Genomic DNA, 23680 nt, shown 5'->3' with positions numbered 1-23680 from the left:
TTTCTATAGGTGGCAGAGCAGTCTTGATTGCTCATGTACTGCAAAGTATGCCCATACACCTGCTTTCAGCAGTCAATCCTCCCAACTATGTTATAAACAAGTTGCACAAAATACTTGCACAATACTTCTGGTGCAGTTCAGTAGGAGGCAGCAGCAGGCATTGGGCATCTTGGAACACATTATGTATGCCATATGCTAAAGGTGGAATTGGCTTCAGATCTTTGCACGATGTATCTAAGGCATTGTTCTGTAAACTATGGTGGAACTATAGATTCAAGCCAAGTTTGTGGAGCTATTTTATGAGCCAGAAATATTGTAAGAAAATGAACTCATTGATTGTGCCATGGAGGGGAGTGTCTCATGTATGGAGGAAGATGTTAGAGTGTAGGGATTTAACCGAGCATCAAATAAAATGGCATCTAAAGATGGGGTCATCACTGTTTTGGTATGATAACTGGACAGATCTAGGGGCATTGTACTTCATTGTTCCACAAGATTTTGGGATTGATGAGTCCATTCACAATGTATGGGATGTGGTTGAATAAGTTGGTTGGAATGTGAATAGATTGCTGGAGGATTTACCTAAGGAGTATGCTATGCATATTGTAAAAAACATCAAGCCACCTCCTGTAAATGAGGTACTTGATGTGCCTTATTGGATGTTGGAACCTCGAGGCTATTTCAGTGTTAGAACTGCATGGGAGTATGTGAGAAGAAGAGATGAACCAAGGGTAGCTTACAAGATGATTTGGGTGAAGGGGCTACCATTCAAAATTGCATTCTTCATGTGGAAAGTTTGAAAGGCAAAACTGCCTCTAGATGACTTCATGAAGAGGCTGGGTTACCTTATGCCCTCGAAATGCTGGTGTTGTACACAACCTAAGGAAGAAACTTTACAGCATTTATTCTTCAACTCAGAGACTGCTAGAGATGTGTGGAGATATTTCCTCTCGAGGGCAGGTATTGATGCACAGGGATTGATAATGCATCATGCTATCACCAAATATTGGACTGCCAAAGTGTGTGATAGACTCAAACCAATTATGCAGGCTTTGCCTTCCTATGTAGTATGTGAATTATGGAAGAAAAGGAATAGTATGAAATGTGGTGATGTTGTCTCAACCAGTCGTGTGATATATCAAGTTTCATCGACACTTCAAGCACTTGTAAAAGTAAGGAAACCAGGAGTGCATAATGTCCCTCACAAATGGCACGAACTATTAGCAATTATGGAGAACTATACACCTAGATTAAAGGTTAGCAAAGTAATTTGGGAATTACCAGGAGAAGGCTGGATTAAAGTGAACACAGATGGTGCCTCGAGGGGGAATCCTGGCAGGAGTGCAATTGGATATTGTGTAAGGGATGAATATAGAGACATTGTGTTTGCAGCAGGGAAGGAAATAAATGAAACAACAAACACTGAAGCAGAGGCAGAGGCTATTGTACAAGCACTCAAATTCTGTAGAATGCAGCAGTACTCCCAAGTGTGTGTCCAAACTGACTCGATGGTTATGAAGAAAATTTTAGAGGGATCGTGGAAGCCACCTTAGAATATAGCAGACCAGATTGAGGAAATTATGCAGATATTGAATGGAGGCAATTATGTGGTGTCACACATTTTTAGAGAAGGGAACAAATTGGTTGATCATCTTGTCAATTATGCAGTAGATCATGGGAATATTGAATGTCAAGAATTTTTGCAATTAGATACCCAAGGGAGGAGAATAGTGAATGAAGATAAGTTACAATGTCCATACTTGAGGGTAAAGGTTGCCAAGAACTAAGGAGCAAGGAGATAAAGAAGTGTAGGGGACATGAGCGTGCATTGGACCAATAAGTTCGAATCCCTAGGGGGAGAACATGTTGAGATCAATTTTCACTAACTTTGTTTTCTTTTTTGCAGGAAAAGTTACTGTTCTCATGCCTTATCATATTATACGATTTCATTGGGTGGTATTAGCACCTAGTGCTTATTCCCTTGAAGGAGTTATTATAGTAAGCACAAGCATGAAGTCCAAAGTACTACATAGGTGGTTCATGGACATCAGAAGACTCTATACCTTCATGCACCAAAGGTCATTAAGTCACAAAGATGGTACAACTATTAGAGGAAATCAAGGCAGAGTTCATCATGACACACACAAAAGGAATGCACCAAGGTTGGAACGCAGGAGTATGCTGTCCAGAAATATGCAGCATTTGTTGTTGAAAATGGAACCAAAGGGAATACTATGGAACAATTCAATATAATACATGGCATCAACAGTTCAAACAAGGAGCCAGACAAAATTACACAGGAATTGTCATATATGTTTCACTGCAGAGAAGTTGGAATATGTTGGAGATCAAACAAGCAATCACCATGATCAAACTTTTAGGGGGGAGAATATGGTGATAAATGTTTTCACTAATGTTGTGTTCTTTCTTGCAGGAATCGTTACTGTGGCCATGCACTATTCTTTGAACAACCCCCAGTTGGTGGTATTAGTACTAATTACTCATTCCACTGGGAGGGGGGGGAGCAAAGGTAGGCACAAGCATGACATTGAAGATTCAAAGGAATGTGCAAGGTGATCTTGGTAATTTGACGATTTTGAGGCAGGGCAATCTCCATGCTCTCCACAAGCCAATGAATGGAATCACCATCGCAAACAGTGATCCTAAATATGTATATAAGGGAGGGAACAAAAGAAAATATTCAACACTACCCAGTCTCTTGTGGCCGAGACAGTGTAGATTAAGTCATTATACAGGTCGTATGATTTGGATTTCCAAGGACCCCTATACAAAACATCATCTTTGATATGCAAGGAAGATGGGACAAGAGAGGACACACACATGAGGGTGCCAATTGTAATAAAAATCTGGGCAAAAGGTAGCATAGGAACAACACTACTAAGACAGTGCATGCTCACACATGCTCCTAAGTGCTGGACATTACTGTTAAGCATACATCACTTAGTTCATCTCGTGATCAGTGGGAAGGAAACCAACAACTATGGAAAACAACACAAACCAACTGGAAAAACTGTCGAGGTTGTGTGTCTACGCGACAACGTTATGCACATTTTTTTGGATGTAACTCTGGATCTTATGAATGCATCTGGGACCCAAATTAAGATAGAGTTCATTCACGTAAGAGCTAAACACAAGGTACACGGAGGTAGGACAATAATTATCACTATGGGGCCTCACGAATATGGGGGTAACAACGTCTTGCTCGAACACCACTGGACAAAAGAGCAACTGTCTCGTGCAGGTGGCAGAGGCATTTCCAGCAATGCATACGAGGAAATGACGACGCCACAACCAAACAACAAGTACGTACCAATTGAAATGCTGAAGAATGGGCCATGTACAATTGAAATGCTGCAAATTGACAATGGCTATGTACAAAGTAGTGAAACGCTACTAATGGACTTCATAATTGATGGCCTACCTTGGCTAGTTATTAAACTACATTTTCTTCTTGTACTTAACATACAACATGTACTATCGTCATCGAGAATTAAGATCGATTCCGATAATAGGGGCTATGTAATTGTCAATTTTTATTTCTTCCATTTTTTAACGCATCACGGATTTTGTTTTTCTTCTTTTGTTGATATATATAAAAATAGCCCTAGGCACTATGCCTAGCGGATTGCCACAAAAAAAAAAAAAAATCAAGACCTCCACTAGGTAGGAGAGCACTCTAACCGACTAAGCTATGAGAGCTCATTGCCCTCTTATTTCATGAATTTACTATAAAATTTAAATATAGCTACAAATGATAAATTTGCTAAAAGTATAGCTACAAATGATAAATACAATATAAATTTTTGTTGTGTCGCGTAATTTTTCCTTAAAAATATCTTTAACTGATTGTGGCCAACAATTTATTCTCACTTACATGCAATTATTCATGCATATGCATCTCCACTATTCGTTTCCTTTTACTTGTCATTTTTTATTTTTTGCACACTATTTAAGAAAATATTAATTAAAACGATAATTTAAACTTAATTACCCTTATTTATTTATTTATTTTTATATCAATTTATTACTACTTCTTTCTTTTACTACAGTAATCTCCCTCCACAATTTATTAGAGTAAGATTAAAATTAGAAAAGGAAATCTGTCCTCTCTTTTTTTATTTTAAATGACAAGTATCGAGGACAATTTTTGTGAACTTGACAAGTAAAATGTAGAGAGTATACAATAATAGGCATGTCGATCCGTTCTTCAAATTGACCCTCTTTGTTATTTAATCGTCTAATTAATTCATTGTCAAGTGGATTAAGCCTGTTATATTAAAAGTCAAACTCAATATTGATGGAAACTGTATACATAGACAAATGTGAAGGAGGAGTAATCAGAGATAGTAAAGGGATCACTATATTTGCCTACTCTATTCCCTTAATTCGGTCCTGGCACAGCAACATGGCAGAGGCTGCAACCATGCACTTTGGTCTCAAGTGGTGCTCTAGCAGAGGCTGTATATGATTCCGTAAGAAATTAATTACTAAATGCAATTAGGACATTGAAAACCCTCTTGGAGGATAAAACATATACGTCAGGGAGATTGACAAATTAGTCAAAGGGCATGGACTCATCATCAATCATTACTATAGATAGAGTCCATGTCTTCAACTCGTTTTGTGAACTCCCCAATCAAGTTAAAGGACTTGTAAACATGGATAGATGGAACTTACTAGATTTTAGTGTTATAACCAAATTACTTTAAAGATAAAATCCTTTATCTTTTACCCAAGAACTATCATGTCAAATCATCGAGATATATAACTAGATGCGGAAGCGTACCTGAATCCATAGGAATGAATGAAACAGCTCATCTTGCGGTCATTGGTCTTCCAAATCAAGATATAGGAATTGCACATAAGACGACTCTCTCTCTTTTCCACCGATGGGATATTAGAAAAGAACGCTACATCTGATTTGGAGACCATAACCCTATTTATAGATGCACACAATTTACGTAATTCTAATTTAGCCTATTATTACATTAGAAACTACATCCGGGTATTTACACATAAGACCCCATACTTTAGGAGGTGTCTTATAGACCCATTTAACTTTAAACCTTAACAGATCACTTTTAATTTGGGTCAACTTATATTAATAGCAACCAATATATAATTATTCTTAATACAAAATATATGTTCATGCCCATAAATTCTTACAATCTCCCACTTGGACGACGCACATATATGTATATATAAATTTATAATTGTATGCCACTTTATGAGCCCAAAATATTTGCTATCATAAACCAAAGTATCTCCAAACAATGTCGTCCATCAATCATACCAATATTGGACCAATGCGGCTTTTGTTATATTTTTCATAACTAAACCTTCCTTAATCACGAATACCAACATAACCAAATGATATAGATCAATTATGAATGTGTAGCATGGAAATTACATGCAATGTGATCTAAGCATGCTTATTTCCAACTGGCTAACTGAAAAGCCAAGTCAGAGTGAAAAATAAAGTAAGTACTTTATTTCTGCAGAAATAACCTCAAATATCCTTAAACTGAAATCATTACCTGAAACCTTAAACTGAATCCAAATTGTGTCCATAAAGAGCATTTAAGAGGTTACAAACTCACACTGAAATTAAATATCTTTAAATGACATGACACCCATATGAGCAATATGCTCATGAAAACCTTGGGTGGTAGTCCCTTAGTAACTGGATCCACAACCATGGAGTTTGTACCAATATGCTCTATAGACACCTAACCACTCTAAACTCTTTCTTTAACAACCATGAAATTTATGTCAATATGCTTTGACTTTTACTGAACTCCTATTGTTATTGGAATATAAGGCTGCTAACTTATTGTCATAAATTAACTCAAGTATGTGTCACGACGCCAATTTTCCTCCGTAGGATATCGTGATAGTACCTAGTCTCCACGACTAGGTAAGCCTAACAAATAATAATAACTGAACAGATAAAAATTTACAAGTTACTGAAATCAACTGAATAATAGATAAAAACCTTCTGAAAACAGAATCTCACAATACACACCCCAAAATCGGTGGAACTGAGTCATAAGCTATACAGAATAAAACTAGAGTACTACTACATCACTATCCGAAAGAAAATGCAACATAAAGTATAATAGGGAAGGTGACTCCGAGGCCTGCGGACGGGACCAGGTATACCTTGAAGTCTCCCAAACAGCAGCTACAACAATCCTATAATGACCATCACGAGCAGGTGTACCTGGATCTGCACAAAAAAATAAGCAAAAGCATAGTATGAGTACACTACAACGGTACCCAGTAAGTATCGAGCCTAACCTCAGTAGAGTAGTTACGAGGCCAGGTCAAGACACCTACTAGGATATAAAATATATAGTATAAATTTGTAATACGGATGTGTAATGGAAAGTGAAGAAATAACTGATACGGAAAGATAATAGCAAGGGCTAGTACCGGGAACCAACAACAGAAACAACACAAAAGAAGCAACTAATGTGCCATAATGATCATGTACGGACAACAACTGCTAGAACAAATAAGGAATGACACAACAAGATATATTTTTCACCAAAAACACCTTGCAACATGAAACGAATAGCAAGAATCACAATGAGGTACCGCCTCGTGTATAATGAAATCAAACCGAGGTACCGCCTTGTATTCACTTTTCTCAATTTCAATCACAATCTTTTCTTATACCGCCGCGTGAGCCTTACATTTGAAAATATATTTTGAAAATAGTTTTTCCGAAATAGCTACACACACTTTAGCCCACCTTATGACGTCGCGTGGCTTCACGTAGTTCCCCTACAAGCAACACACACATAAGTCCCACCTTATGCCGCCGCATGCATATCAACCCAAGCCTTATATTGCCGCATGCGCCTCAATATCATATCACAATAACAATTCGCACCACAAGTGCTCATATACCATAACTTGCCAACAACAATATCAATGTTTCCACAACCATAACCCATGGCTCCATCACAACGTATACAACAATATCCACAAAAATAATGTATGAAAATTTTTCAATAAGATAGATGTTTCAACAATAGCCAACATCGCTTTAACGTATTAACGACTTTCACAACTTCAACTCCAAATAACTCAACAATGAGTCTCAAATATTAGAAATCAACAAAGTAAAGGAATAACATGAACAATTACTTAAAGTAATGAAAACCAATAAGGAAAGAGATAACACGAATAATAAATTCAGACAATGATAATTAACAATGAAGAGATAGCATGTAACAAATAAAGGAGGCAACAAGTTCAACTAAAGCATGGGAGCAATTTAGCAAGTAGGATGTGGAACAAGTACTAAACAAGTCAACTAAGGCATGTAAGGATAGTCGAACACAATCAAGAATAAATTGACAATGAGAATTTAGAACATGATATGGTATTTCAATTAGAGCATGGAAATAGTCTAAGTAGCCTAAACCGGTCAAATACTACATACAACCCGTGTATCCACTCATCACCTTGCGTACACAGATTTCACTTAGTACAATTGAATCAAACAATACCAATCCTAAGGGGTAATTCCCCTACACGAAGTTACACAAGACACTTACCTCAACTAGAGCAATTCAACACTTGGAAATAGCTTTTCCCTTAAAATTCGCCTCCACACGGCTTAAATCTAACCAAAAGCGACTTAATATCATCAAAAGAATGCTAGGAAATTCAATTGCAATAGATAAAGTTAAGATCTTTACACTTTTTCCAAAAAGTCAACTCGGGGCTTGCCTGGTCAAAACTCGGGTCCAGTGGTAGATTCCGTCTACCCATGACCCCACGGGTTCATATATGTGATTAGTTTCAACATCCGAGTCCAAATCGACTCTCAAAACTCTATTTCTTTTTTTTTTCCAAAAATTTGACAAAGTTTCACAAATTTCTACTTTGATTCACATTATTGTGATGTTATAATCCAAGATATGTTGTGGAATATGATTAGGATTAGATTAGAATCACTTACCCAAGGTTTGTAGGTTAAAATCACCTTTACAAATCGCCTCCTACCGAGTCTAGGGTTCAAAAATGTGAGAATGAGTTCAAAAATCCCGTCTCCCATTCCTTTAACCAGCTGCAGATGTTGTATTTGCGACACAGGGTTCGCATTTGCGAACCTTGGCAATTGCAGACTAGGGGCTCGCATTTGCGACCCTGACAGACTCAACATATATATCAAAATTGCGATAAAGCCTTCGCAATTACGAACTGGGGAAACATAGCAAAAAAGGACAATTGTTTGCATTTGCGAACGCTATACAATTCCTACTATCTTCGCAAATGCAAAGGTGAGGTCGCATTTGCGACAATTCGCCATCCCTTGTCGCCTTCGCAAATGCGAGCCTGGTGTTCACATTTGCAACACCAAAGCACCTAACATCAGTTTTCTGTAGTTTTTAATCAAAACCTCTTCGGATCATGCCTGAAACCTATCCGATCCCTCAGGGCTCCAAACCAAACATCCACACAAAACATCATACGAACTCGCTCATGCGATCAAAATAGAAAATAACATGTAAAACTATGAATCAAACACTAAAACGCATGATTTTTAATGAAATTTTCAAGAACTTCTAGAACTACAACTAAGCGTCCGAAACCTATCAAATCAACTCCAAACGACACCAAATTTTGCAGATAAGTTCTAAACGCCATAACAGACCTACTCCAAGTCCCAAAATAAAATTCCGAGCTCGATAGATAAAAGTCAACCTACGGTTAAACTTTTCAACTTTAAATTGCCAAATTTCGGCAAATCAACACAAATCAACCTACGAACTTCAAAAATCAATTCCGGGCATACGCCCAAGTCCGAAATCACGATACAAAGCTATCAGAGTCATAAAACACAGTTTCAGGATCATTTTCACAAAAGTCAAAGTTTGGTCAGCATTTTAAAATTTAAACTTCTAAATCAAGAATCAAGGGTCCAAATCAACCCAAAAGCTTCCCGGAACGAAACTAATCAACCCCGCAAGTCATAAAAGCATAAACACACACGTGTGATACAATAAAAGGGGGGTAACAGGGCGCAATAACATAAAACGACTGATCAGGTTGTTACATTCTCCCTCTCTTAAAACAAACATTTGTCCTCGAACGTGCATAAGGACATACTTGAAGTGGTGAATAGATGAGGATAACAACTTCGCATGTCGTGATCGGTCTCCTAGGTCGCCTCCTCGATCGGATGACCCCTCCATTCAACCTTCACTGAAGCAATATCCTTTGATCTAAACTTCTGGACCTAACGGTCCAAGATAGTCACAAGCTCCTCAATGTAAGTCAAATCCTCATCCAACTGGACTGTGCTGAAGTCTAGAACATGAGACGGAGCACCATAATACTTCTGGAGCATAGAGACATGGAACAACGGATGAACCGCAGATAAACTAGGTGGCAAGGCAAGCTTGTAGGCCACCTCTCCAATCCTCTCAAGGATCTCAAAAGGTCTGATATATCTAGGGCTTAACTTGCCCTTCCTCCCGAACCTCATCACACCCTTCATGGGTGAAACTCGGAGCAAGAATCGCTCTTCAACCATGAATGAAACATCGCGAACCCTCCGATCTGCATAGATCTTCTGTCTAGATTGGGCTGTATGAACCCGATCCTGGATCATCTTGACTTTCTCCAAAGCATCTCGAACCAGATACTGCCTAATAACTTAGCCCCTCCCGGCTCAAACCATCCAACTAGAGAACGACACCGTCTCCTATATAGAGCCTCATACAGAGCCATCTGAATACTCGACTGGTAGCTGTTGTTGTAGGCAAACTCCGTAAGTGGCAAAAACTGATCCCAAGCACCCCCGAAATCCATAACACACGCGCGAAGCATATCCTCCAATATTTGAATAGTGCGCTTGGACTGTCTGTCCGTCTAAGGATGAAATGCTATACTCAACTCAACCCGTGTGCTTAGCTCACACTGTACAACCTTCCAGAAACCTGAGCCAGCTGCTTTAAAGAATTGGTACGCCGTGGTACGCCATGAAGTCGGACAATCTCGCAGATATAAACTTGAGCTAGCTGCTCTAAAGAATAGGTAGTCACTAATGGAATGAAATGAGCCGACTTGGTCAACCTGTCCATAATCACCCTTACCGCATCAAACTTCCTCTGAGTCCGTGGGAGCCCAACAACGAAGTCCATAGTGACGCGCTCCCATTTCCACTCAGGAATCTCAAGCCGCTGAAGCAAACCACCCAGTTGCTGATGCTCATACTTCACCTACTGACAATTTAGTCACCGAGCTACATACTCCACTATGTCCTTCTTCATCCTCCTCCACCAATAGTGCTACCTCAAGTCCTGATACCTCTTAGCGGCACTCGGATGGATGGAGTACCGCATATTGTGGGCCTCCTGAAGAATTAACTCACGCAAACCATCTATATTGGGCACACAAAGTCGGCCATGCATCCGTAACACACTATCATCCCTAATAGTAACCTCCTTGGCATCGCCATGCTGAACCGTGTCTTTGAGGACAAGCAGAAGGGGGTCGTCATACTGATACTCTATGATATGATCATATAGAGAAAACGAGAAGCCACGTAGGAAAGAACTCGACTGGGCTCCAAAATATCCAATCTAATAAACTGGTTGGCTAAGGCCTGAACCTCCAATGCTAATGGCCTCTCTGCCACCGATAGATATGCTAAACTACCCAAACTCTACGCCTTTTGACACAAGGAACCGGACACAATATTGGCCTTCCCGGGATGATATAGAATGGTAATATCATAGTCTTTGAGTAACTCTAACCATCTCCGCTACCGCAAGTTAAGATTTTTCCGTTTGAACAAATGTTGTAGACTTCAAATCTTCAATGCATGAACAATGGCTGCCAACTCCAAATCGTGGACTGGATAATTTTTCTCATGAGTCTTTAGCTATCGAGATGCATAGGCAATCACCCTACCGTCTTGTATTAACACCGTGCCAAGGCTAACACTTTAGGCATCACAATACACACTATAAGACCCTGAGCCCGTAGGAAACACCAACACTGGGGCTGCGGTCAAAGTAGTCTTGAGCTTTTGAAAGCTCGCCTCACACTCCTCGGTCCATCTGAAAGGAGCACCCTTCTGGGTCAATCTGGTCATAGGTGCAACAATAGATGAGAAGCCCTCTACGAAATGACTATAATACTCGGCCAAACCAAGGAAACTCTATATCTCAGTAGCTGAAGACGGTCTGGGCCAACTCTGCACTACTTCAATCTTCTTTGGATCTACCTTGATCCCCTCACTCAACATTACAATATCCAAAAACGCCACCGAATTAAGCCAAAATTCACATTTTGAAAATTTTGCATACAACTTCTTTTCTCTTAAGGTCCGAAGCACAATCCTCAGGTACTTCTCATGATCCTCCCAGCTTTGGGAGTACACCAAGATGTTGTCAATAAACACAATGATGAATGAGTCAAGATAGGGATGGAATACACTGTTCATCAAGTGCATAAATGCTGTTGGGGCGTTGGTCAACCCAAATAATATCTCAAGGAACACGTAATGACCATACCGAGTCCTGAAGGCAGTCTTCGGAATATCCGAATCCCGAATCTTCAACTGATGATAGCCCAACGGCAAATCAATCTTTGAGAACACTCTAGCACCCTGTAGCTGATCAAATAGGTCATCAATGCGTGGCAATTGATACATGTTCTTCACTGTAACCATGTTCAACTGTCGATAATCAATACACATGTGCATAGAACCATCCTTCTTCTTTACAAACAAGTCTGGAGCACCCCAATGCGACACACTAGGCCGAATAAAGCCTCTATCTAGCAATTCTTGCAACTACTTCTTTAACTCCTTCAACTCCGCTGGGGCCATACGATATGGTGGAATAGAAATGAGCTGAGTGCCCGACAATAAATCAATACAAAAATCGATATCCCTATTGAGCGCCATGCTCGGAAGATGCTACAAAAATATATCTGGATAGTCTGTCACTACCAGAACTGACTCCACGGTAGGAGTATCAGCACTAACGTCCCTTACAAAGGCTAGATAAGCAGCACACTCGTTCTTAACCATCCGCTGAGCCTTTAGAAATGAGATAACCCTTCTAGGAACATAATCTAATTGACCCCTCCACTCCAATCGTGGCAAACCTGGCATAGCCAGCATCACAGTCTTGGCGTGACAACCAAGAATAGCATGATATGGCAACAACCAGTTCATGCCCAAGATAACATCAAAGTCTACCATACTAAGCATCAACAGATCAACTCTGGTCTTAAAATCACCAAGAACAACTAAACACGACTGATACACGTGGTCCACAACAATAAAATCTCCCACAGGCATGGACACATAAGCAGGAGAACTCAAAGAATCACGAGACACATCCAAATACGGGGTAAAGTAAGATGACACATATGAAAAAGTGGATCCCGGATCAAATAAGATTTATGCATCTCTATGGAAAACCGGAACCATACCTGTAATGACTGAGTCTGAAACAATTGCCTCTTTCCTACTCAAAAGTGCATAAAATCTGCCCTGACCTCCCCTTCTAGGGTTACCTCTACCCACCCGCCCCCATCCCTAACTGGCTATGCGGGTAGAGCGGCAACTGGGGCAGCAATCATGTCCTAAGAAGTATGCGGACCTGACTGGATCCGTGGAGCCTGAGTAGTCTATGAAGGTGCACCCCTTATGAGTTTGGGCCAGACTCTGACCATGTGGCGGGTACTAGCATACTCAAAATAAGCTTTCGGTGGGCGTCGCGGCTGGAACTGGCTCGGAACTGGTCGGCTGGACTCACCGCTGAAGGCACCCTGTGCAGGAGATGCACTAGAAAGTGGCTGAGCAAAGTGGGCTACCTGAGATGTCGGAACACCTGGAGCTCCACTAGAAGCTGGAAGTGATGAATGGCCTGGATGACTCACATAGCCCCTACCATGATGGGCTGTAGCTGTAGTGTGACCACCACTAAATCCTCCCATACCACTAGACCTCTTGGACTCCCTATCATCTCTATCATGGTCTCGCATACCCTCCAACCTCCGTGCAATCTCAACCACCTGCTGAAAAGGAGTGTCTAACTCCAACTCCATAGCCATGCTGAATCTAATACTCTGGTTGAGCCCCTTGATGAATCGACAGACTCTCTCTCTGACTGTAGCAACCAAGGCTGGTGCATGCCTAGACAAATCACTGAATCGGACAACATACTCGGACACTGACATAGTACCCTGGCGCAGCAACTCAAACTCCACGCGCCAAGTGTCTCGAAGGGTCTGAGGAACAAACTCTCTCAAGAAAAGCTCTAAAAATCGATCCCATGTAAGTGAAGCTGCATCGGCTGGGCTACCCTCCTCATACGCCCGCCACCTATGATATGCCACTCCCTTTAACTAGAAAGTAGTAAAAACAACCCCACTCGTCTCCACAATGCCGATAGTGCCAAAAATACGGTGACACTCCTCATGAACCTCTAAAGACAAACCACTGAAAGTAAGAGGGCGTTACTTCTTGAACCTCTCAAGACTGCTACTCCTCCTCAGATACTGCTGCCCTGACCACGGGCTGAACCGAATCAACAGGCTGTACCAGTAAAACCTCTAGGACCTGATTAGCATGGACCCGCTGCTATGGGGTATGGGCCGCAGGAGTCTGTACTCCTCCCCCAGCCTGAGATATGGCTGGTGCAAGTGGGATCTACCCCGCCTGAGCTAAGGTACTGAACATGCTCAGGAACTATGCGAGGGTCTCCTGAAGTGCTGGGGTGGCAATAGGCACCTCGGGTGTCTGTCCCCCGACTAGAGCTACTGGAGGCTCCTCAGTCGCAGATCGGGCAGGTGCTCTGGCTGCACCACGTGCCCATCCTCGGCCTCTGCCCCAACCCTGGCCTCTCGCAGCTCTAGCAGGGTGCGCGGGTGTTTGATCATCGGATCCTGCAGTGCATGTCCTCACAATCTATGAGAGAATAGATAGTCGAAGATTTAGTTTTCGAAATCAAATAATTCGCACGATAAGGAATCAAAGAAGTGATGTTTTCCTAATAGTTCTGTAGCCTTTCGAAGATAAGTACAGACGTCTCTGTACCGATTCGCAAGACTCTACTAAACCTACTTATGACTCGTAACACATGAACCTAAAGATCTGATACCAACTTGTCACGACCCAAATTTCCCTCCGTAGGATGTCGTGACATCACCTAGACTCTACAACTAGGTAAGCTTAACAAATAATAATAACGAAACAAATAAAAAATTACAAGTTACTAAAAATAATTGAATAATAGATAAAAACCTTCTGAAAATAGAATCTCACAATACACACCCCAAAACCGGTGGAACTGAGTCATAAGCTCTACAAAATACAACTAGAGTACTACTACATCACTGTCCGAAAGAAAATGCAACAGGAAGTAAAATAGGGAAGGCAACTCTGAGGCCTGCGTACGTGGAGCAAGTATACCTTGAAGTCTCCCAAGCAGCAGCTACAACAATCCTCTAAAGACCGACACGAGCAGACGTATCTGGATCTCCACAAAAAAATATGTAGAAGCGTAGTATGAGTATACCACAACGGTACCCAATAAGTATCAAGCCTAACTTCAGTAGAGTAGTGATGAGGCCAGGTCAAGACACCTACTAGGATATAAAATAGACAGTATAAATTTGTAATACGAATGTGTAATGGAGAGTGAAGAAACAACTAATATAGAAAGATAATAGCAAGGGCTAGTACCAGAAATCAATAATAGAAACAATACAAAAGAAGCAACTAAAGTGCCACACTGATCATGTACGGACAACAATTGCTAGAACAAATAAGGAACGACACAACAAGATATATTTTCCACCAAAAACACCTTGCAATATGAAATGAATAACAAGAATCACAATGAGGTACCGCCTCGTGTATAGTGAAATCAGACTGAGGTACCGCCTTGTATTCACTTTTCTCAATTTCAATCACAATCCTTAATAATACCGCCGTGTGAGACTTATATTTGAAAATAGGTTTTGAAAAAAGTTTTCCCGAAATAGCTACATGCAATTTTGCTTACCTTATGAAGTCGTGTGGCATCACGTAGTTCCCCTACAAGCAACACGCACATAAGTACCACCTTATACCGACGTATAAACATCAACCAAAGCCTTATACCGCCGCATACACGTCCATATCATATCACAATAACAATTCGCACCCCAAGTGCCCTTATACCACAACTGGCTAACAACAATATCAATGTTTCCACAACCATAGCCCATGGCTCCACCACAACGTATACAAGAATATCCCTAACAACAATGTATGAAAAATGCTCAATAAGATTGATGTTTCAACAATAGCCAACATCGCTTCAACGTATTAACGACTTTCACAACTTCAACTCCAAATAACTCAACAATGAGTCTCAAATAATGGAAATCAACAAAGTAAAGGAATAATATGAAAAATTACTTCAAGTAACAAAAACCAATAAAGAAAGAGATAACACGAACAATAACTTCAGACAATGATAATTAACAATGAAGAGATACCACGTAACAAATAAAGGATGCAACAAGTTCAATTAAAGCATGGGAGCAATTTAGCAAGTAGGATGTGGAACAAGTACTAAACAAGTCAACTTAGGCATGTAAGGATAGTCGAACACAATCAAGAATAAATTGACTATGACAACTTAGAACATGATATGACATTTTAATTAAAGTATGGAAATAGTCTAAGTAGCCTAAACCGGTAAAATATTGCGTACAACCCATATACCCACTCGTCACCTTGCGTACACAGACTTCACTTAGTACAATTGAATCAAACAATACCAATCCTAAGGGATAGTTCCCCCACACGAAGTTAGTCAAGAAACTTACCTCAACTAGGCCAATTCAACACTTGGAAATCGCTTTTCCCTTAAAATCCGCCTCCACACGGCTCAAATCTAACCAATAGCAACTCAGTATCATGAAACAAATGCTAGGAAATTCAATTGCAATAGTTAAAGTTAAGATCTTTATACTTTTCCCAAAAAGTCAACCCGGGGCCTGCCCGGTCAAAATCCGGGTCCAATGGTAGATTCTATCTACCCATGACCCCACGGGTTCATATATGTGATTAGTTTCAACATCCGAGTCTAGATCGACTCTCAAAACACTATTTCTTATTTTTCAATAACTTGACAAAGTTTCGCAAATTTCTACTTTGATTCACATGCTTTTGATGTTAAAATCTAAGATATGTTGATGGAATATGATTAGAATTAGATTAGAATCACTTACCCAAGGATTTTAGGTGAAAATCCCCTTTCCAAATTGCCTCCTACCGAGTCTAGGGTTCAAAAATGTGAGAATGAGTTCAAAAATCCTGTCTCCCAACCTTTTAACCAGCTGCAGATGTCGCATTTGCAATTGCAGACCAGGGCTCGCATTTGTGACCCTGACAGACTCAACATATATATCGCAAATGCAATTAAGCCTTCGCTATTGCGAATTGGGGAAACATCACATATGCAAATAATTGTCCGCATTTGCGAATGCTGTATAATCCCTACTCTCCTCACAAATGCAAAGGTGAGGTCGCATTTGCGACAATTGCCCATTACCTGTCGCCTTCGCAAATGCGAGCCTGGTATTCACATTTGCGACACCGGAGCACCATACATCAGATTTCTGTAATTTTTAATCCAAACCTCTCTGAATCATGTCCGAAAATCATCCGAGCCGTCAGGGCTCCAAACCAAACATCCACACAAAATATCATACGAAATCGCTCGCGCGATCAAAACATAAAAGTAACATCTAAAACTACGAATCGAACACTAAAACACATGCTTTTCAAAGCAATTTTCAAGAACTTCTAGAACTACAACTAAGCGTTCAAAACCTATCAAATCATCTCCAAACGACACCAAATTTTGCAGACAAATTCTAAATGCCACGACAGACCTATTCCAAGTCCCAAAATTGAATTCCGAGCTTGATAGCTAAAAGTCAACTTACGGTCAAACGTTTCAACTTTAAATTGCCAAATTTTGGCAAATCAACCTACAGACTTCCAAAATCAATACCAGGCATATGCCCAAGTCCAAAATCATGATACAAAGCTATCGGTGTCATTAAAATACATTTAAGAAGTCGTTTTCAAAAAAGTCAAAGTTTGGTCAACATTTTAAAATTGAAACTTCTAAGTCAAGAATCAAGGGTCCAAATCAACTCGAAAGCTTCTCGGAACGAAACTAATCAACCCCGCTAGTCATAAAAGAATAAACACACACATGTGAAGTAATAAAAGGGCGGTAAAATGGTCGCAATTACATGAAATGACCGATCGGGTCATTATAGTGTGCTTTCAACATTATCCATAAATTTGCAGCCAATGATAAAATTCTGCAGTCATATTGCATAATTAGATGCCACATAATATGTTGTAAATTAATTGCCATGGTGAAAAGAGCTATGAGTATTCGTTTTAACACTCTTCCTAATATACCTCATCAACCAAGTATGTCATATTATATCAGCATCTAATGTAGTCTATATCCAAATACCTTATTATCTTTAAGTTTTTTGATTTCTTTCATGTGAGCATAAAATATTTGTTCTCTGTAATTACCTTTTGAACCTTTAAGCTGGTTTCAAAAGATAATTTTATAAATCGTTTAAATATCTGCCCAACATCCCTAAATTAAATGAGATATTCAGACGCATACAAAGCTGATCATATATAACACAATAAAAAAAAAATACTTACTCCCATTAAACTTGTGGTATACATAATAATTAACAAGATTTATCTTGAAACCAAATCAGACAATAACTTGATGAAATTAGTTATACTATTAATGAGACATTTTCTTAAGTCCATAGATAATTTTCTTTATTGAAATTTATTCTTGAGGTTGTAGAGTTTGTTCTTTGGGAATGTCACAACCCAACTGGAGGGTCATGACTAGCACCCGGGCCATACTTGCCGAGCACCAACGTACATTTTATCTAACCTTCCTTATTATCTTTAAAGGCCAACAAGATTAATATAAATAGTAGACATGGATCATGAACATCCAACAATGATGTCATGAATATACATAACATGGGACGACAAGACTGTCAAGAAACTATATATAAGGTACGAGCTACCATGATGCCATAAAAGACTATACAACAAAAATCAGCCGACAAGGCATTCTAAACCATACATAAGTCGACACTTGTCTATGAGCCTCTAAAAGAACATAAATGCTACAACATTGCCGGAACAGGGCCCCGACATACCCATAATATCTATAACAAAAATGCATACCAAGACCAGGCAAGTCCGGAGAAGGGATCTCGCCAATAACCGCTGAACCGGATAGCCTACTGTGATGGGGGAGCTGCGTCTACCCGTCTATCAGGACCTGCAGCACGACATGCAGCGTCCACAAATAAAAAGGACGTCAGTACGAATAAAGTACTGAGTATGTAAGGCAGGAAAGCATAAGTGAGAACAGTAATGTAAACAGGGATAGAGAATATACAACCTGTGACATCTGGGTACCTCTGAGGGCTACTGACATGAAATACATGATACATACATATATATACATAAACTTTTAAAACATACGCCTTTGTGGGCATCACCATCATCATATCGTACCCGGCCATAATAGGCTCGGTAAAACGTACCCGGCCATCATAGGGCTCGGTAGAATCGTACCCGGCCACGTGGAGCTCGGTAAAACCCAACTGATCAGTGGTTGCACAATAGGTGCCATACCCGGCCGACTATAGCGCGGCTCGGTAGAGTAAAATAGATACATATATATGATGCATGCTGGACTCATTGGAATCACATTTTGAACCTTTCGGAGTGACGTAAGGTCGGTATCCTTCGTACATGTTATTAGGATTAACTCTTCATCAAGAATCTTATAAGAATAAGGAACTACCAACAACATTGATAATATAAGAATAAGAGAAGTAACATCAATATCAATCGTTTCATAAGAAGGGCAGCAATGTAAGTACTGCTAGCTTCTAAGAGTAGAGTATCTTTGGGAGCTCGTTCATTACATTATGTACAATCGGAGTCGTGCAAAAGAATGAAGAAGATAGCCTCACATACCTTGTATATACTGCCCAACCTCAAGCTATGCAAATGTCACGACTCCTTAGTCTACAATAAGACAAATGACACTATCATTATCGTTTAAGCGTCGTAACTATTATGTATCGACCACAACCTATTTTATGATGAAACGGACAGCACCTTCCCTATTTATATGACTTCCCACAAGTCAATACAATCACCAAACAGCCCAAACAATATCATTAATAATCATATTGAGCCTCCAAAATAGTCCACCAACCAACAACATTACTACCAAGCCTTTCGATATATATTTCACAAGTTCTAGCTTCAACGACTTAGCTGCAACTTGGATAATCTTAAATATATATAGAGTAAGAGGTTCCTTACCTTTAAACAGAAAGAACAACTCCAATTTGACCTTAATTTTCCACGAAATATCCCTTCAATTCTGCCACAAGAACAAGGAAGCGAAACTAGCAATTAATTCGGGTTTTTCGGCACTAGAATTACTTTAGAAGACTTGAAATCACCTAGGGTTGATATTAAAAACTTGAAGGTGTATTTACAGGACATAAAACACTTAAAACAACCTCCCACACGAGCTGGAACAACACAAAAATCAGCAACAACAAGAAGAACAAGAAACTTACTAGCGCCACGGGATTCCTGACATTTGATTTGTGTTGTTTGCCCTTTGTTTGGTTCTTGGATCATGAGAGAACCTTGAGAGACTGATTTTAGGGTTATAAGGTCTGAATATACTGAAAAATAATGACTTAAAACGGGGTTGAGGTATCTTATATATGTCCATATGTCTTAAACCGCCTTTGTGGGCCCCATAGAGAGCAGCTTGGCGCGTTCTCGCAAAAACGCGAATATCTATCTATTCCGAGATCGTATCGACGAACGGTTTAATGCGTTGGAAACTAGACTCATAGATCTTCAATTTGATAGGTATATCACCCCATAATTCCAAGCACATTGGGAGAAAAATGCAGTAACATTTGACCTAAAGTTTAAGTAAAATTATAAACCTAAGTTGCGACAACTTTTATCGACTTTTGTTTCATAACTCGCTTGACTTCAAGACTTATGATACGGATATTATATGATTCAAATACATTAAAACAAGACCTCTTGGGACAGTTAATCACCTCTAGTGTTACCCGAAAATACGGGTTACAACATCCTTGATTCGTTTAACTTCTAATATTTGTTAACCACTCTTATACACCCTTGTATCGTTTAAGACCAATAGGATTAACTTCTTATCATCTCAAAGATAATTTCTTCTTGGATTTACGTCGACTAACTTATGGCGTGATCTATGGTATGCGAATTTGGGTTGTAACAGGGAACTACTTCTTGAAGGACAGGTTGGATGATATTGTCTTTAATCCGAATTTGCTTCTTGAATAATATCAGGTATAGAAAGTTGTTCCTGAATATTAAAGGAATATCAATATGTTCCTCTTCAAAGATAAAGTCCTTAACTCTCTCTTCCATCACAAACTCAACATCCTCAAAGAACCTCACATTATTGAAAAAAGTAGGCTTAGTGGTGGGATAAAAATTCTGCAATATTGAGGGGATATAAAATATTATTGGAGAGAAGTCTCTTAGTTCTCCTTTAGAGATATGACCTAAATTCTCATTCCATAAGGAAGCTAACTATTGGATGGTTAATTTATCCTTATTACCAGTTATGTTAACATACAAGGTTCATTGAACGAAGCAATCATATCAAGTAAGTATAGATTATTGTAACCTGATAAAGAACCAGGACCAACTAATTTTGAATTATGAAAAAGACTAATTTTGTCATTTTCAAATAAATAAAAAATAACCAAACTTGTCTAATATAGAAACAAAAATGAAATCTTATAAAAAAATAGTGCAATATATGTCTCATTCAAATTCAAATAAAATCGGTTCTTAACAATAATCTAAAAGTTCTAATTTTTTCGAATTCCTCTGACTTGCCGTCACTATCGTAGATGTAGCTTTCACCATCATTAGGATTTCAATAGTTCAGGCAACCCTTCATAGACACAGTGATGTGAGTTATTGTACCGAAATATCTCCACCATCCATGTCTTGGTACCGACGTCAAATTAACCTTAGAACAAACAAAATTAAGAGGTGTACCTTTCTTTGTACGCCATGCGTGATAGTTGGTATAATCCTTCTTCTTATGACCTTCAGCTTTACAAAAGAAACAACCATATGTTGTTGGTTCCTGATGTTGTTTCTTTTGTGTTGCTGTATCTGCAGCTTCCTTATTCTTTCTCTTCTTGTCGTTCCTTTTGTCCTTAGGCACAACAACTAAGTGAGTAATTTCTTTCTTTTTTTGCTTCAGTCTATCCTCTTCCTGAACACATTGTGAGATGAGCTCATTTAAAGACCAAGTCTCTTTCTGATAATTATAGCTCAGCTTAAACTGGCTAAACTGCGGTGGAAGGGATATCAAAATCAAATGCACTAGCAAGTCCTCAGAGAGGTCCAACTTAAGTGCTTTCAACTTAGAAGCAAGATGAGACATTTGCGTGATGTACTCCCTGATGTTACCTTTGCCTTGATACCTCATTGAAATAAGACTTGTCAAGAGTACACCAATCTCAGCTTTTTCACTCTTAACAAATACTTTTTCAATTTCAGCCATAAATATTTTAGCCGTCTTAACCTTGCCGAACATAGCGCCCTTGAATGTTTCTGGAATGGCTTTCTTCATGATCATCATACACATGCGATTTGATCTCTCCCACCTTTTTATCTCCCTCATTTCATTAGAGGTACTCTTATATGTAAGAGGTGGTGGAGAATCAACCTTTAATGAAAGGTCGAGATCCATGACTCCGAAAACTATATTGAGATTCTCTTGCCATGACTTGAAGTTAGTGCCATTCAACATAAGAATTAAATTGATGTTGGCAGTAATATTTGCAGGAGTAATTTCAGCTGAATCAGACAACAATAAATAAACAAAATAAGCTCACACATACTTAAAACGAAAATGACGATAAATTTGAATAAAGGTAAACCCAATCTCAAAGTACCGGTCACTCTATTAATCTTTTATCGTTGGACAAAATATTAACTTGTGAGTGGTATCTTGATGTAGTAATAAAATGTTGATAATAAAAGAACATGTCGAATAATAAAACCTTCCTTTGGGCCGATTTATTATTCACATTGTTTACCCTAAAAATTGAGTAACAATTAAACTTATATTGTGGTTTTAAGGATATGTAATTTAAACCAGCACAAATTGATAAACAACGAATTAAATAGCTAAATTAGATAATAAAATAAATCAAACCGGTCTGCAAACATTCCCTTGACTTCGATTCGAGATAGTCTTGAGGTTAGTTAATAAGAACAGTAGAGGATGGAATAAGCAGTGATGAACTGTAAGTAAGACAAAGAAAGCAGCATATATGTATATTCTGATTAGTGAACCATGATGCCCTACAAATGATTGGAACTCCTCTTTATATAGTAGAGGAAACCTAATTATGGAATGTCTCTAATTACATAAGGAAATTGTATAAGCAACTAGTTAACCGCTTCTGATTTGGTCTGTTCCGAGATTCACGCCATGATCCTAGACCAATCATGGATATCCGTCCCGAGATTCACGCTGTGATCTTTGACCGGTTACTGATATCTCGCCATTCCGTTATTATGCTCCCCTCAAAGTCGGTCATACTTGATCTCGATTGTTGCTGGCCTCGGTCTCAACGTACACTTCGATCTCTAGGCTTGATGTCTTATCTTCGAGCTCGGGTCTGATTTATTACGAGGCTACCCCCGATGCATCTCCCTTATTTCGATAAAACAGCAAAATCGGGTAGGCCCGATTTTGACCGTATACAAATAGTCCCCTCGTTTCTTGGAGTGTAATGAGAAGAAACAAACTGAGCCTTTGATTTAGTACCTCGATCAATTATGACGTCAACATCATGATGTAAGCGACATAAGCGATTAAAGCATCGTGTCTCCGCAGTTCCCAAGGTCATTAATTAACGCCAGTTGATGGTCGGCCACCAGTGCTTTCAAACCGTCAAAGTGGCTATTATAAATAGACTACCTTCATAATCTTTTTAAATTTTACTTTCAAACTTCTTCTAATCTTCAAAAGCTCTTCTATTCTCTTCAAGTCCATCAACTTTGTCGGTTTCGGTTTGCCAATCTCTTATTAAAATGCAAATTCTGCCTTTTCCTTCCTTAAACCTCATATAGCAATGGCTAAAACATCAAAGACCATTCCTCAAGAAGAAAAGGCCTCCTCATCGCGGCCGGCCGGTGGAAAAAAACCGGTGGAGCCACGTATCGAAGAGTGCATCCCCGAGCCATGTGAACTTACTTCTGACAATTAAGTAGAAAAACCCTCTTCGGTTCCTGGCCGATGCGAGCCCGTGTCTAGATACATTTGTTCGATATCCGAAGATGATCTCGAGTAGGTGAAAAAGGATTGCCACTGGGAGAATAAAGAGGTGGTGATTCCTACCCCCCGAAGAGGACATCACCACTCATGTGAAAGGGTTCTTAATTGTGTATACTTACCCTTTCACACTGGGTTCCGTTGATCCCATCATAATCAAC

General features: G+C 39.4%; 1 protein-coding gene across 1 annotated transcript; it reads left to right on the top strand.

The window, feature by feature from the left end:
* Positions 1–983: 983 nt before the first annotated feature.
* On the top strand, positions 984–1553 carry LOC138897387 (uncharacterized). Its single transcript, XM_070183353.1, has one exon. The coding sequence runs from the start codon at positions 984–986 to the stop codon at positions 1551–1553; it is 570 nt and encodes a 189-aa protein (XP_070039454.1).
* The last annotated feature ends 22127 nt before the right edge of the window (positions 1554–23680 follow it).

Source organism: Nicotiana tomentosiformis, chromosome 8 (genome assembly GCF_000390325.3).
Source record: "Nicotiana tomentosiformis chromosome 8, ASM39032v3, whole genome shotgun sequence".
NCBI classification, from domain to species: domain Eukaryota; kingdom Viridiplantae; phylum Streptophyta; class Magnoliopsida; order Solanales; family Solanaceae; genus Nicotiana; species Nicotiana tomentosiformis.
The sequence above is the reverse complement of the archived record's forward strand: the minus strand, read 5'-3'. Positions and strand labels throughout refer to the sequence as shown.